The sequence below is a fragment of the Lagopus muta genome, chromosome 2 (genome assembly GCF_023343835.1).
Source record: "Lagopus muta isolate bLagMut1 chromosome 2, bLagMut1 primary, whole genome shotgun sequence".
NCBI lineage: Eukaryota > Metazoa > Chordata > Aves > Galliformes > Phasianidae > Lagopus > Lagopus muta.
Genome location: NC_064434.1, coordinates 51,730,236 through 51,745,441, shown reverse-complemented (window position 1 = coordinate 51,745,441; position 15,206 = coordinate 51,730,236). Strand labels below are relative to the sequence as shown.

General features: G+C 36.8%; 1 protein-coding gene across 7 annotated transcripts in view; it reads left to right on the top strand.

The window, feature by feature from the left end:
- The window catches only part of PTPRK (protein tyrosine phosphatase receptor type K), a 392,958-nt gene that overhangs the window by 320,546 nt on the left and 57,206 nt on the right, over positions 1-15,206 (top strand). For all 7 annotated transcript variants that reach the window (XM_048937155.1, XM_048937158.1, XM_048937157.1 and 4 more), the window contains exons 12-13: positions 4,142-4,415; positions 7,559-7,595. In XM_048937155.1, coding sequence (XP_048793112.1) covers positions 4,142-4,415; positions 7,559-7,595 — 311 coding nt within the window. The remainder of the gene's footprint in view (positions 1-4,141; positions 4,416-7,558; positions 7,596-15,206) is intronic.

The following is a 15,206-nucleotide window of genomic DNA, read 5'->3' as shown; positions in this document are numbered from 1 at the left end:
CCTACAAGCATTTTTATATCCTTATCACACAGTCATCCTTATAATCAATATAGTTCAGTTATTTATTTGTGTCATAGGAGATCAGCCAAATTAGTTTCCCCTGAAGGAGATATTGATGTAAATAAAATTGTAACCTTATACATCTGGAGTTTCTGAAAGATTGCCCTGGAGCAAACCTAGGATTTTTGTGCAGAGTGGAGAATGATAAGATGTCCTGGACTTAGTTGCTAAGGCAGGGTTTGTGTCAAATTGATACAGTGGAAACCAGACCTGAGATCTGAAACCACTCCTATGATACACAAGTGCTTAAACTCACTATGCACCTCTGTATGTGCTTTTTAAAACTTTCCTGGTTTCTTGCTGCTGGCCATGTGCAAAGCTGCCCCTCTTTAAAAACATGATACCTCTCTCTATGCAATACCAAAACTTTCAAGTCTTGCACCTGGTTCCTGGAGGAACCAGAGTAGTTTTGCCCAGAGCATATTTAACAGCACGACTGGGATCCACTGATTGTGGTGATGCCCATCTTTTCTACACAGTTCTGCAGCATATTTGTACGCACAGCAGGGGGCTTCCACATTTAGTCCCACTGCTTACTGTTACTTATTGTTTTAAAAGTTAATCAAAAGTTTGATAGGGATGGCTGAATAGAGTATTAGTAACTATTGTTTGAGTATATTCTCAAAAAAGAGTGCATCTTTCTTCCAGTCTCCCATCTTCCTTCTCAACTTTAATTGATTTTGAATACCCAGGAAATTACATTGAATTTCTAATATCAAGAAACACACAAAATAAATCCTCCACTGTAACCAGGAAGCTGAGCTTTATTCTTAAAATAGGTGTTCTATTCTTTGTTCTGAATGAGGAATGTTCTCCAGGAAAAATGCATAAGACATTGTTCCTTCCCTGTATATTGCAATCAGTTTTTTTTCAGCAGCTTTTTAAAAGGAGAGAGAAATGTAGTACTCAAATTCAGAACTGGTGTCACTAAAGATTTTGACCAGTTTTACTGAAGCTTCATTCCACCCACACTGTAGTTGCTCTTCTACTATAAGCCTGTCTTGCTATCATAATGTGTGTTACCAGGTAGATGGCAAAAATGTATCACCATGCCTGAAGCTGTGATTGAGTAGAGCAAGGTCTCTTACGCTGCTCTTCAGCCTGACACTGAAGAATACAGCTGTTTTTTTTAAATCCCTGGAGCTGCAGGCTGTCAAATGATCAATTTATTTAATAGCAATAGGCCCATGGTAAATAATAATAATAAATGCATGAATGAATGAAATTATAGAGAAAGAAAAGCTTACAGTCTGGTACTCTTTTACGAAATGAATTACATTATGACCATGTTTTGTTGTACCTCTGCTTCTCTATCAGCACAGCCCCTACAAAACAGATGTTCCTTAACCCAACTGAAATTTCCACGTGGCTGTCAGTCATTTCTTTAAGACACTACATGCCATAGTCATCGCAATTCTAAATGTGACTCTAATTATATCTTCCTCTTCAAGTGTTATCATTTAATCTATTCTAGCTTGTTTTATGATCTTCTGAAGTTTTAAATCAAATTGCATACTAGAAATCCAAAAGAAAACAGCAATTTTTAGGCTTGGGCTCTCTGTGAAGAATAGTGTTTTGCCATCAGTCTGGTTGATTAGATCCCAGTCAGTAGCATCAATTGTGCTTCAGTGATTCATTTAAAGACATGATTTACCACTGTAGTTTTTCTAAAGGATCATTCTGACTGACCATCAGCAAAACAATCTCCTGTACATCTTCTTTCAAATCCTGCTTCAAATGAAGTTTAGAGAGAGCATAGATCAGAATCAGTGTAGACAACTTTTTAATGATGAGATTTATTTTCTGTGATTTGGGAACATGTTCCCGATACCTCCATATGCAGAATTAGGTTGTTTTCATTCCGCAACAAAATTGAGCAAGTGGGCCACTGCAGGAAACAGCTAAAACACAGCTGTCAATCAAGCTACAGGTTGTAACTTGGGCTGCTGTTCAGTCTGGCACCTGTCTAAGCAAAGGATGCTGTGTCTCCACTAGATGCACAGAAAGAATTTTCTAGCTGATACTAATGCCTATGAAATACAAACAACACGTTTACCACTGCAATACCTATTTGAGATGGGGTTTTGGGGGAGGGGTAAAAAGAAGGGTCTGTTGCAGGGGCATCTTAATTTGTCCTTTATCAGGTTGGTTGAGAGGGACTATACAGGTTTTCATCAGTAAACAAAAAGGGTTTTGATCTGAAAAATAATCTCTTCATGCAAAATGTCAGCTGGGGGGCTCCTCACCTATTTAGGACTAGTAATATATGTTAAAAAAATTAAAAACAAAAAAAAAATAAACACATGGACAAGCAAACCTTTACCTTTAAACTGGCATTTAAACCTTGATCCCTTACGGTCTTTGCAGCCAGCATGCACTTCACTTTTCATTATGCAAATTTAGCTCTGTTTTCTTTCTTTGCATCTTACAGTTAAGTGTCCTTTCTGTTATGAGTATGCAGAGTAACATATCATACATTGAATGTTGCTTTGGAATCACCAGAGTGTTAGTAAATGGGTTTTAACAGATGGCATCACCAAGGGCCCAGAGGTAAATGGTTATATTCCTGTGTGTCTTGTTAGCCTACAATGTTGCAGGAAAATACTGCCAGAAACTCTTTCCAAAGAGGATAGCTCTTTGGACTAGTTTCTTATTTTTTCTCTCTCATTTATTCCATTCTCCAGTATCACACTTCATCTTTGCCACTGCAGTTATTAGGTTTTCCGGGCACTGGTAGCAGAGAAAATTGACAAAATAATTTAATGTTGCCCCATAAGTTCTGGAAAAATGAGGATTGTCTTGCCTTTGTCTTTGCCTTTTGGAGTCCCTGCAGCAATGCAGTGAAGTTTCCAGAACACCCCTTGATTTCAGTTTTTCTGTTTTGAAATCTTTAAAACAAAACCAAAACAGAAAATTACATTTATTTAGCTGAGATGCTTCAGGTCTCATCTGTGCTCTTAGACATATTTATTTTATTAATCCTGATAACGAGGTGAGTGTTTGTAAGAAGGTCTTTCATGTATCCTCTCATGTATCTACACATAGATGAGAGTTTAACTGAGTATATATGTATTGTATACATACATATATACTTGTTCATACAGTTCTTAGAATGCAAACAGCTGTTTTTTTTTTTCTTTCTTATAAACTGAAGAATTGCTTCCTGTTCTCAATACACAACTTCTGTGTACCTAGCTCTGCTTCTGCAGAGCAGGGAGAGATGATAATGAGTTGGTAGCATACTGCAGTTAGGTAGTTCCCCTGAAGGAGAGAGAAGAATTATCATTACCTGTTCTATTTTGAGAAGGTGATTTTGAAAAGTGACCAACCCACAGACCATTTCAAGATAGGTACCGGGGGGCTGGGATGGTGATTTAATAGGCCGAATGCCATCTGCTTCAGCAGTTTCTAACATTTTATCATTGACAACTGTAGAGGAATGAGGCAGTCTATCTTGGTGGAATGGACAGATTTCTGTCCATCTGTGCCTGCATTATGGCATGTCACTTGTACTTTAGATCTGCATAGCTCTGAGCCAAGATAGAAGCCACAGCAAGGTCAAGAGGTGGAGAAGCCTGTCAGCACATTCTGTCTCTAATGATATGACAACTGCAAATTGGTGTTTCAAGCACAGCCTGGAGGCAGTCATTATGTTGGGCCTTGAAGCTGAGCTTTCTCTAATATCATTGCAAAGGAAAATGCTAACTTCAGATGTTTCCAGTTATCAGACGAAGAGTTTAATCTAGTTTAAAGTCAGATTAATTCTTGTGTTTATTCAAAAGGAAAAAAAAATCATTGTTAGGGAGTTGTGTAGATATACTTGTATTGTTGTTGTTCCTGGAAGGATAGATGCTGCTACTTTTCAGAGGCTGAATTAGACAGCTTTGCTATCTAATCTTTGTATCTTTGTGTCTTCTCTGCATCCATGCATCCACTGTCTTTTTTTTTTTTCCTCTTCCTTTTTTTTTTTTTTTTTTGGTTGAGGTTTATGCAAAGCAGTCAGGTAAACATTTTTACTAAACTAGACACTTGGCCATAGCAGGTTACTTTAAGAGTACACATTTTCCCTCTGTTTCTCTAGTGCCTACCAGATCGTTGTTGAGGAGCTGCACCCGCACCGAACGAAGCGAGAGACAGGTGCCATGGAATGCTACCAAATCCCCATCACCTACCAGACGGCTCTCAGTGGGGGATCACCATATTACTTTGCTGCTGAGCTGCCCCCTGGAAACCTGCCAGAGCCTGCCCCTTTCACTGTGGGTGACAACAGGACCTACCAGGGTTTCTGGAATCCACCACTGGCTCCTCGGAAAGGCTACAACATCTATTTCCAGGCCATGAGCAGTGTTGAGAAGGTGAGTGGCAACCACACCTTGCTCCTGGACGTCAAAGATGTGTACCTGTTATCATGAGAGCTGTCCAAGCTGGGCCTGTTGGAAGTAGCACCCTTCGTTTCCATGCTATGACAGTATGGTAGCCTGCCATTCACGTTTCACGCCATCCTTGTGTCATAGTAAATGTTACTACTTGAAAGTTTAATACCTCTCATATTAGTAATATAAGTTATTATAAAAATTAATATTTATGCCAAGTATAATGTATTAGAATAATATATAATAACTATATTACTAATTTGTATATTAGTAATATATATTTTATACGTAACATAATAATATACTGATGGTATATATTGTATGCTATATATTTATGTAATTTATATAATATAGTAGATATAATAATATAAGCAGCAATATTAGTAATATGCATATTAGTAATATGCATATACATTTTATTTATAATGTACATACTAGTATATAGTATATGTATATGCCATATGTATATGCTAATATATATATACTGTATATATGTATATACTAGTATATAGTATATATGATATACTATAAATTTATATACTATAAACAGTAATTGTCCAAATGTAGTATTATGAGTGCTTTGTCTTCTTGGTAAATGGCAACCTCTGTTCTTTCCCCAACTCTCTCAACTGCAACTTTTATTACTGCAGGATAAACAGAATCAGGCTGCTCAGCAGGCTGATGAAGAGTTATAAACTTATGGAGAGTCTCACTCGAACCTCAAAAAGTAAAAAAATTGGCTTGAGTAAAAGTAACTCCATACCCATGGTGTGTTTCTGAGAGCCTTTATGGCAAAGTCTGCTTCAGGAATGTTCAACTGCTGTGCAGCATTCAAAGTGTGGCTGTCACTCACCTTCATTACCTCCCCAGTGCTTCCTTTTTAGCCCTGTTGCTGAGCACTGTGGCTGGCTCTGTGCATATGAAAGAGAAAAAAGCGGCAGGAAGTTAAACATCACAGTGCACTCCAGGTGGGAGGAACACCATGGCTCTGCAGGCAACATGCTCTTGCTCCTGAATTGTTTTTCTCTTGCAAAGGAAAGTAAAGGTAAAAGTGGTAGGCACAGAAACCTCAAATAATTAAAAATTTAGATTTTCAGTCTTTAGTTTAGAAAACTGGAGGACTTGCTGTAAGACTCTCCACAAGAAGTATCCAGGTAACCCAGAAAGGGGCTGCTTGATAGCAATATTGACAGCAGCTGGTGCTCACCAGGAGCAGGAAGGTAGCAGGAGCCATGCTACGTGCCCTTCCTTTGGGGTCTCTGCTGTGATCAAATAAACCATTGTTAGCAAAGGGGCTTTGCCTTGGTGCCTTTTGAAGACATTTCGCTTTCTACCTCTGCTTATGAAAACAATTGCATCAAGTCAGGGTGAAGAAAAAGCAGAAACTGTTTACTAGAGCTGTTTGAAAGCTGAAAGCTTTTTCTGATGGAAGCGCCTGTTCTGATTTTCATCTGTAAAACTCTAGGAAGCAAACAATGCAAAATAAAAAGCAAATGCTAGTTACACATTTCTATGTCCCTTACTTTCTATGTGTAATTCCCTTTGTTGTTGGCTTCCAGCAGTCTAAATCATGAGGAAATTCATTTAATTACCCTAAGAAATAACTGCAAGAAAGAACAAAAAATATTAAATATACAAATAAGATTTTGTTTTTACAATTTGACAGACAGTAGAGGATAAGGAAAAACAAAATACATTTTACCTGAACCTCAAACTTCAGTTTGTGAGAGGGTTTAATACTGAAATGATTTTCTCTGGTATGATTTAAAACTTAGGATCAGATTTCAGTTTCTAGAGAGATTTGAAGGGATGTTTTAGAAGCTGGAGTTGCACTGCATTCTGCCTGGATGCAGATCTAGTGGTTGAAACACAACCTCTGGGCTACAGAATATTTAAACAGATGTTTTACTGTAATCCGGGAGGATCACCAAGATAGTCAACAGAAAGTATAGTGTGCTCTCTGGGAGTGGGATGAGGGTTACACTGTGATGTTATTAGATGTTTTGAACAAGGGTAAACCAGTAAATCCAGTCACTTGTGACAATACTAGTTAGGTAAAATTTGCTGATAGCTTTCATGGAGCTTTCATTTAGATTGAAAAGTTGTTTTTGTGGAGCATCCTCCCCTCATGACTTGGCTCATTCTTTACATACTGTTTTCAAAAGTTACTCTTGGATCTTTAGGAGGAAAAAGAGCCCAGGGGATCCACTGAGGAGGCAGTGCTGGTGGTGGCAGGACTACATGAAGCACACGTCATAAAATGAAGCTGTCATTAAGATATTTTCTGATTATATGATAATATCTTTTAGTATGATATAATATAGCAATGGCTGCATCCTGTCACTCAACCTTACACTATTTCAGTGTGTTTGCCTTTAAAATTACCACACATTTTTCAAGAGGATCAGAAAACACCTTTATGGATGCCTCTTATTTGTTGAAGTTGTCTGAAGTGTGCTTAACTTAATTGCTTAATTGCTTCAGTTGCTGACCAAATTTCTGAAGGAAGAAAAGTAATAATCAAACTACATAAAAATTATCTTTGCATATCCCTGTCAAATGACTGTCTTTTCTGGACAGAACATATAGGTTGTAGTTCAAGTACGTCATATGTGAACAGATACCTGGGCTGCCTCCCTGCAAATTCCACCCTCAGAAGCATGAAGGAGAGGATATGACAGAATGCTTCAGGTGTGCCTGAGCATGCCTGTATACAGCAAGACAATTTAGTTTGGGCACAGTGCTAAACAAATGTACCTTATTGCTGTATTTCTATGCCATGAAATAATTATGACCAACAATTCTCCTCTTTTTTCCACTGTAATCTCACTGGATTCTCATGGCGTGATTTAAATTTTATTTGAATAATTTGTAATTTTGCTACATCTTCTCTCCCCATCATTATCATGAACAGTGCAGTTCCATGCCTAGGCAGGTTTTATCCATCTTGTTTCTTCTGTAAATGCAAAATGACTCAGCCTTCTCCCCTGCTAAGACCAAAGCCCTGAGCTTCCTGATTCAGTGTCCTCAGCTGATTGGCAGGTCTAGGATTAATTTATGGAATGGGGAAGGCAAGAAAAAGAAAACTGCTCTGACTTTTTTCTTTGATTTTCCCTTCTCAACAGGAAACCAAAACTCAGTGTGTTCGAATAGCTACCAAAGGTAAGAGGTTTTTCCCCCAAGCAAAATAGCGTTTTAATGAAATGTGGAGTTTTTGTTAAATGACTGAACCGAAACCAGTACCATTCCTGTATTTTGAACCACTTGCTTTTCTTAAAATGTAATAGGCTGCCACTTTTTATTCTTTGGTATTGCATCAAAGAGGGTGCTGTGCAATACTCAGAAGTTAGACAAATTCAGGGCACCTTTTTTTTTTTTTTTTTTCCTTCCTTCTATGGTTTTCAAGATCTACTTTTAGGCAGCTGAGGCATTGCAGGCAGCAGATAGGTGGGCTGAAGACTAGTAAGAACACTTAGTTAAACCATCCATTATGCTAACAACTATTTCCAACCAGTGGCAATGGAGATTTTTTCCTTCATTTATATGAAGGACACAGTAGTTAATTTTCATAAGTAAATCATGGCGTTAGACAGGCTTAGGGGAGGCTGATTTGAGGAAAGCTTGTATGCTTAATAACAAGTATGGCCCAAGGCTTGAACTGACTACTCAGCACTTAGAATAAATCGTATTGACCTCACGTACAGCAGGTTAATCACATACTACTCACTCAAAAATAGTTTCATCTTCAAACAAGGACTTAGTCGCTCTGCTTATTGTTATCTTTTGCTTTGACTGTATTTATGTAGCTATTCATTCTGGTTGCTTGATTGAAACAACATGAGAGTTGTTTGAAAGACTCCAGTAGCATGAACAAGAGAGGACCTAACAAATGCTGAAGTGCACTACTCTTCAAAGGCCCAGCAGTGCTTACACTGTCTCTTTCTAATTGCATATTGATAAGCACTGTAAAAGCAAATTTAAATATAAGCAGGCAGGCATTTAAAGTACTGCTGTTGCACGTCAGCACCATCTTTTCTATTGCTTCTTTCAATTTAATACTTGTTCCAATTAAAAGCTTATGGCTTTAATGAGTTGGTTGTAACAAAGTGTTTTTCTGAGAAACTGAAAATTAAAATGTACTTCTCAAAAATTTGTTCAAACCCTTTTAATGCATAAAGGGTTTTGCACATATCATTCCCAAGATTTACCTCCTACCTCTGTAAACTGATTAAATAGTTTATTTACTGGTGTCAAACTGATGAAAGTCAGTGCATTTAAACTGAAGTTCTCATACTTTTTCCATCTGTGTATTGCAGGTGCATTGATCTTATACACTTCTGATAACAAAATGTACTGAAGTGTGAGTTTGTCTGAAAGATGTTGCCAAGTCATTACTAAAATATTTTGCTGCTTTTGGCATGCCTTGAAAAAATATTTTTAGAATAAGTTGAAATGCTTACTAGTGTCTGGAGTATTAAAACACTGAGTTAATTTTCTTGGAAGAAAATACTGAAACAGCAACAATTTGAAAAGTTTTCTCCAGAGCATTTCCTGATTTAGTATAATATGGGATTTCCTCTATATCTGGGCACCTGTTTTCACAAAGCTTCTAAGAATTTGATGGTTTTGTGACTTTTGCCCTTTTGCAGATTGGACTGAATTCACCAAGAGAATCTTAAATTAATAGATGTGGTGAGAGAGAATGAAAGCTTTGATTCTTAAGGAAACTATGCTAAAAATGACTCCTTGTTGCGCAGATGTTGGGTGTAACATATCTAAATCACTATTTCCATTACAAGGATGGCCCAGAAAATGAACTTGAATACTTTTAGCAAATAGAGATTAAGGTAGCAAATAATAGAGATTAAAGTAATAAGTCAGACGTTTATTAAGAGATGAGGAATGTTGCATTGCTCAGCTAAAAGGCAGTGCATTTAATTTCCAATATAAAGTTCTCAAACTTACTGAATCCAATTTGGTTAGGCAGAGTTCAACTTGTATGCTCATCCCACTATGAATATATGGTAACTGGACCTGTCTGACCAAACTGCTGCTGTAGGAATGAATGCAAGATGCACCATTTCCATGACAGGCACTTGAGAGTAACACATCATGTTGAAGACTGATCGGTATATTTTAGAGCTGAGTTTGAACGTGTAAAAATTTGAATGGGTTTCCACCAGTGCATTACATTGGATTTTACAATCTAAAATTTTATCAACTGCTAACAGAATGAAACTAGATTAACATGGTCATAAAACAGTGATGCTTCAAATTATTTAGCACGTAAGCAGACATTTAAGAGGACTAAGGGTCAGCAGAACTGTTATTAAGCAGAGGAAATATGAAGTTGACATTTCTGACAGTTTTTAGGCTGCCAGCTTTGAGGCTAACACTGATTTACATGAATTAATTTGTTTTGAAGACTAGAGAAAAGAAAATAATTAGAAGAAATCTACTGTAGTAGTAAAGAAGTGGTGGAATTGGCTCTATTCCAAAGTATTTAGGAGTGATAAATGTAGACCAAGTTTTATCACTCTGCATTTAAAACATGAACTTCATCACCTCCAAAATTCTTTTCCCTTTTGGTTTGCATTTGTATTGCTAGTTCAGGCAGCATAGAAAGTCTCCATCTCTCAGCACATTTGGTTCATACAGATGGATGAAAATGCTATTTGAGAAGATGCGCATCTGGAAGTAATTGTGAAATAGCAGAAAATTACTTTTTAATCTGATTTGAGAAATAAAAAGGTCTGGGTGGTAACATTTCAACTACAAGTGTGCGTTTAGTTCACCCTCATTATTGCTCTGAATTAATTTCCATAGCAGTTGGGGATTGATCCAAAGACCATTGATGTCAATGGAAGTTTTTTGCTGACATTAATGTGCTTTGGATTAAGTCTTCAGAAGTCATAAGTCTGTCTAGACCATAATTATTTTCTTGAAATTGTTCCTGATGATGTTTCTGCTCTCAGGGAAATTTGTGAAAGTTAAATGACCTCCTGTAGTGGAATGTTTATATATGTATGTTTTACTGATTAATGCTCAAATGAGAGAAGATGATCAGATGTTAAATGTATATGAAATGAAGCTCCTGTCTGTGCTGTTTGTATATTTGGATCAATGCCTGTAAAATAACTTTTGGCTGTACCAACTTAATAAGTTCTGGAGACCTTAATGACAATCTAAATCTAGGAAATAATGCAGATGTTACCAAAGTCACATCCTTCCTTTCACTCATTCATAGTAGAAACTCAGTGTGTTTAAAATTTGGTTATCCTTTCCAGAATTTTTGTCTCACAAAGAGATTTTTACTTGCTTGATGAAGTTTTCAAAAATGGAAACAGTTTTAGCAGTTAACTGAGGGGCACCTTCAGGTTTCCAGATACAAAACCTATAATACAATTATATTTGTGTATAATCAGCTTCATTAGTTTGTCCCTGACCTAAAGCTAAGCCATATATTCTACTTCTGAGAACAATTATGAACAGAAGTAATTCTTAGTTTCTGTCCCCTTTCCTAAGTATTCAAGACTTTGGTTCTATTCCTATGTTTTGAAAGAGCTGTTGACAACTTTTGGTGAGATAAAAGTAGAATAAATACAATGAATAAATCTAACAGCTTTCCTAGATACCTTTTTTTTTTTTTTTTTTTTAAGATACATTGCGTAGGGAATTTTATTTAATGCATGCAAAAATTCCTGTATTAATTTAGTCTTTGAACATTTTGATTTTTAATTAGTAACTTTGTAAGAGGAAATAGACTAATGTGGTCTCATTAATCATCAACCAATAATCATCATGAGAGAATCCTGAGCCCAAAGGTATAATAAATATTAGCTTTCCATGATTTCAAGATGTTGCATTATTGCTTTTGTCATAGATGCTTAATAAATTACTTTGTGTGGTTGCTATAAGCAGATTGAATCCTTAGAAACCTTGGAGGAACCAAAGTGTAAGCATTTCAAATGTAAGACCTCAGCTGTTTCTAGTTAACATTCAAATATTAGAAAATGGTTGGTATATCATTTGCTGCTCTAAGTGAAAGAGGAGCATCTAAGTATATATGCTTTTTAGTGATTTCCTGGTTTCTTTGGTCTCTAGCTATAGTGAATATTGCTTCATTATTAATCATATTGAGAGCAGTCGATGTTTTGCATCCATTGTTGAAGAATATGTAGAAATTTACTGTTCCTACAAAAATTATTAAAATCCTAACTTCAGTAGAAAATCTTTGATTTCTCTTATAATACATATACCATTAAAATGACCCTTTAAAATAACTATTTGCCAGGGCTGCAGTGTTTTTTTTAATCTTCCCTTTTTTCTGTTCTTTCATCATTTCTTACTTGTCTCTTCTTATGTTTCTATCTTTTTGTCATGCTTAAGTGAATTTGGACATAATTTTGCAAGTGGTTAGAGAGGGTGAACTGTCATATTTTGATAGAACTTGTTTCACTGGCCCATTTTGCTTGTACACCTATACGAGACAAAATACTTTTGAGCAGTAAAGCTGCTTACAGTGCATCTGGACAGGAAGTACAAGCAGGTCTTTTCATTACAAAAGAGGATAGAACTCCAGCAACATCTGGATTAGAAGTGTGGTCACTGATATTTATGAAAGCCATTTATGGCCCTAAAATCGGTTATCACTATGTTTCTCTTTATCTATTCAAACACGTTTAACTAAATGAAATGTAATTCGACATTGTTGGGAGGAACATCACAACAATTTATTAAACTATTTGCTTGTCATCTCTGACAGAGTGCTAAATGAAGTTCTACAGTTAGCCACCTAGAAACAAGGTGCAGCATCACCAAGAGTAGTAGTACTTCCTAAAGACTGTCAAATGTGTTGCAGTGCAGCTCGGTATGGTTGATTGGAACTGCTGCCAAATTACTCAAATACGGAGATTAAGTCAGCTTTGTCAGCTGTGTAAGAAGATGATTGCTCTTGAGTTCAGGAGCATGAACTGCTTTCCACTCTGATGGGCAGCTGCATGATAACTAGGCTATTTCTAGAAAAATCCTGACCAGAAGGATATGCAGATGGACTTTGCAGGAGGGAAAATCTTTGTAGAAACAGTTTGGTTTCTGCCCATCAGAGCAGAGAGCAGCTACAGGTATTGTGGTTTTTTGTAGCCAGGTAAATACAAAGTGTAAGTGGTTTGGAAGCACCTAGGGGCTTTTGTGCAAATTCAGCAGTCTGGGAAGGACTTTGAATATTTTTTGTGTTTCACAGTGATGTGGTGATAAAAGGATTCTTGATCACAGTGGACTTCCATAGCCCTTCACTGTCAAAGTCGCAAAACAGATTGCGTCCTTCACCACTTCTGATTAATATTTGTTGAGTCAACAGGAAAGGTATCCACATTCAGTACCATACAGACGACAGAATATTTAACCTGAACATTAAATCAAAGGCCACATATCTGCTGACATTTGTTACTTGCTCTTTGCTGATGACTGAATATTGTTTATTCACATATATGAAAGTAGACAACATATTATTGACTATTCCACCCCTTCTGCCAAGTGATTTGGTCAGGCCATTAGCATAGAGAAAAAAAAGATTCTGCTCTAACCTTGCTGTGATGGAAAATATCCTTAGGCACTAGTCTACACTGAGAGTACACTACAGAAATTTGTGTGAACAGCTCTGCTACTTCAGCAGCATACTTTTTAAAAACAGCACAGTTGAGAGCAAAATCATGCAGGGAGTAGCAAAAGCCTGTGAAGTATTTAAGACATTAAAGCAGCATGACTGAAATGAGAGACATTTGGCTTCAAACAAAAGTAAACATCTATTAGGCGCTAGTTGTTGCCACTCTTTGTATGGCCACAAAGCTCAGACCAGTTATAGTCTCCACATCAAGCATCCAGACCATTTCCAGTGCACTGCTTTCAGGCCCTTGCTACCATAAAACTGCAGAATGTTACCTCGGATGCTGTGCTCTTAAATTGCTTTCAGATTGTTGATGCTGAAGCTAGATTATGGTAGGTCTAGTTATTCCAGACCCAGCTAATTCTCATGTTGGGCAACAACTTGCCCAAAGCCATTTTCTATGGGCAGTTAAAATGAAGGGAAACCTCGGAGGTAGCATAACGAGGTGGTAAATGGGCAGGTTTAAGGCAAATGCTCACTTATTTGTCAGCAGTATCATAGTGTGTGAAATTACATCTGAACATTTTGTGCTCTGACAGAGAATACATACTTACACCATCGTATCATGCAAATAAAATCAAAATGGTGCTGTGTGGCATAAGTGAATATGGTGAGAAAGAGATTACATCTTTACACTCTGCAGTATCATGAAAGCGAATCACTTTCTGTGATAATAAAGCCAAATCCTTATGTTTTGATGGGAAAAAAAGCATTGTAATCACAGCCTTTGCATTGCTGGTGCTATTGTATTTCTGACTCTATCATTTAAAAGGACCACATACGGAAGATGTAAATTATATATTTTTTTAAATCTGATATGAGGATGCATTTTTAAAATGTTTTCTGTTTGTGCATCTTAGTGTTTGAATCATTAGGCAATGACAGGACAAGCAGATCATTGAGGGCCTGGAGGAACTGTTGAAGGAGCTTTTACTACTATGAGTATGTTTTTAACAAAAGTGAAAGGACAACTTTTTCTATATGAGAGCAGGAAAGTGAATTCTACAGTTAGCATAATTGACACTAAAATTGCCTCAACATATGGAAAGCAGTTATTTGCACAAGTACAGGCACTGTTTTAATGTGATCCCTAATTTTTATTTATACCGTCAAGATTATCTAAAATGTTTTCCTGTTTCATTGACCTATTGTAGTAGAAAACACACAATCGAGCAAACCTCAGATTAATTCTTAATATGTTTTTGCACATTGTGCTAAATTAGGACTGTCTTACCTGTTTTGAATCTCCTCTGCTGCATTCCCTAGAGTTTTCTAACAAATTTTATTAGAACTGGTAATTTAACAAGCTGTCGTAATTTTCTTGAGGTGCAAAGGCGTTTACTCACGGTTGTTTGATGTTACTCACTTGTGGTAATTTTTAAAGATTTAATCCTGAATGTCTTACTATTTGGTGTTATTTCAAAATTTAGAAAGATTGTCAGCTAGTTTTCATTCTACTTGAAGTCACTGAACCGCAGTGTTTATGCAGGTACTTATGTTCATTTATTCATCTTCCTTAATTCTTCCTTTTAAACATCCGAAGGAAAGGGTTACCATTCCTTATCCTGGTGTAAAACTTATTAAGACACTGGACTATGAATCTTGCCATAGAGTATGTGGGTGCTCCATCCCTGGAGGTGTTCAAGATGAGGTTGGATGGGGCCCTGGGCAGCCTGGTCAAGTACCAGGTTGGTGGCCCTGCCTGTGGCAGTGCAGTTAGAACTTGATGATTCTTGCTGTCCCTTCCAACCCAAGCAATTCTGTGATTCTATGATTTTTTTAACTTGGTTAAACATCCTTGAAAATTTGTATTTTGGATTAAGGCAGATGAAATATGAATCGATGCTCTCATGTTTGTACTGAGGCTTTTTCACTGTGTCTTCCAAAAGGGCTGTGTTCTTTGTGAACGTATTTTGTTATTATTAGTGTTTCATTTAATAGGATATATTTCAACTTTTTTTTTTTGTTGAGAGTTATGTATTAAACAGAAACATTCTGTTTCCATTGACACACAGCATTGTTCTTCTTAACTTCTCTGCACAATGTGTCAAATATCCTCTTCTGTAAGCAAAATTTCTTTTAACAGCATGCTCCTATAGAAATTAACA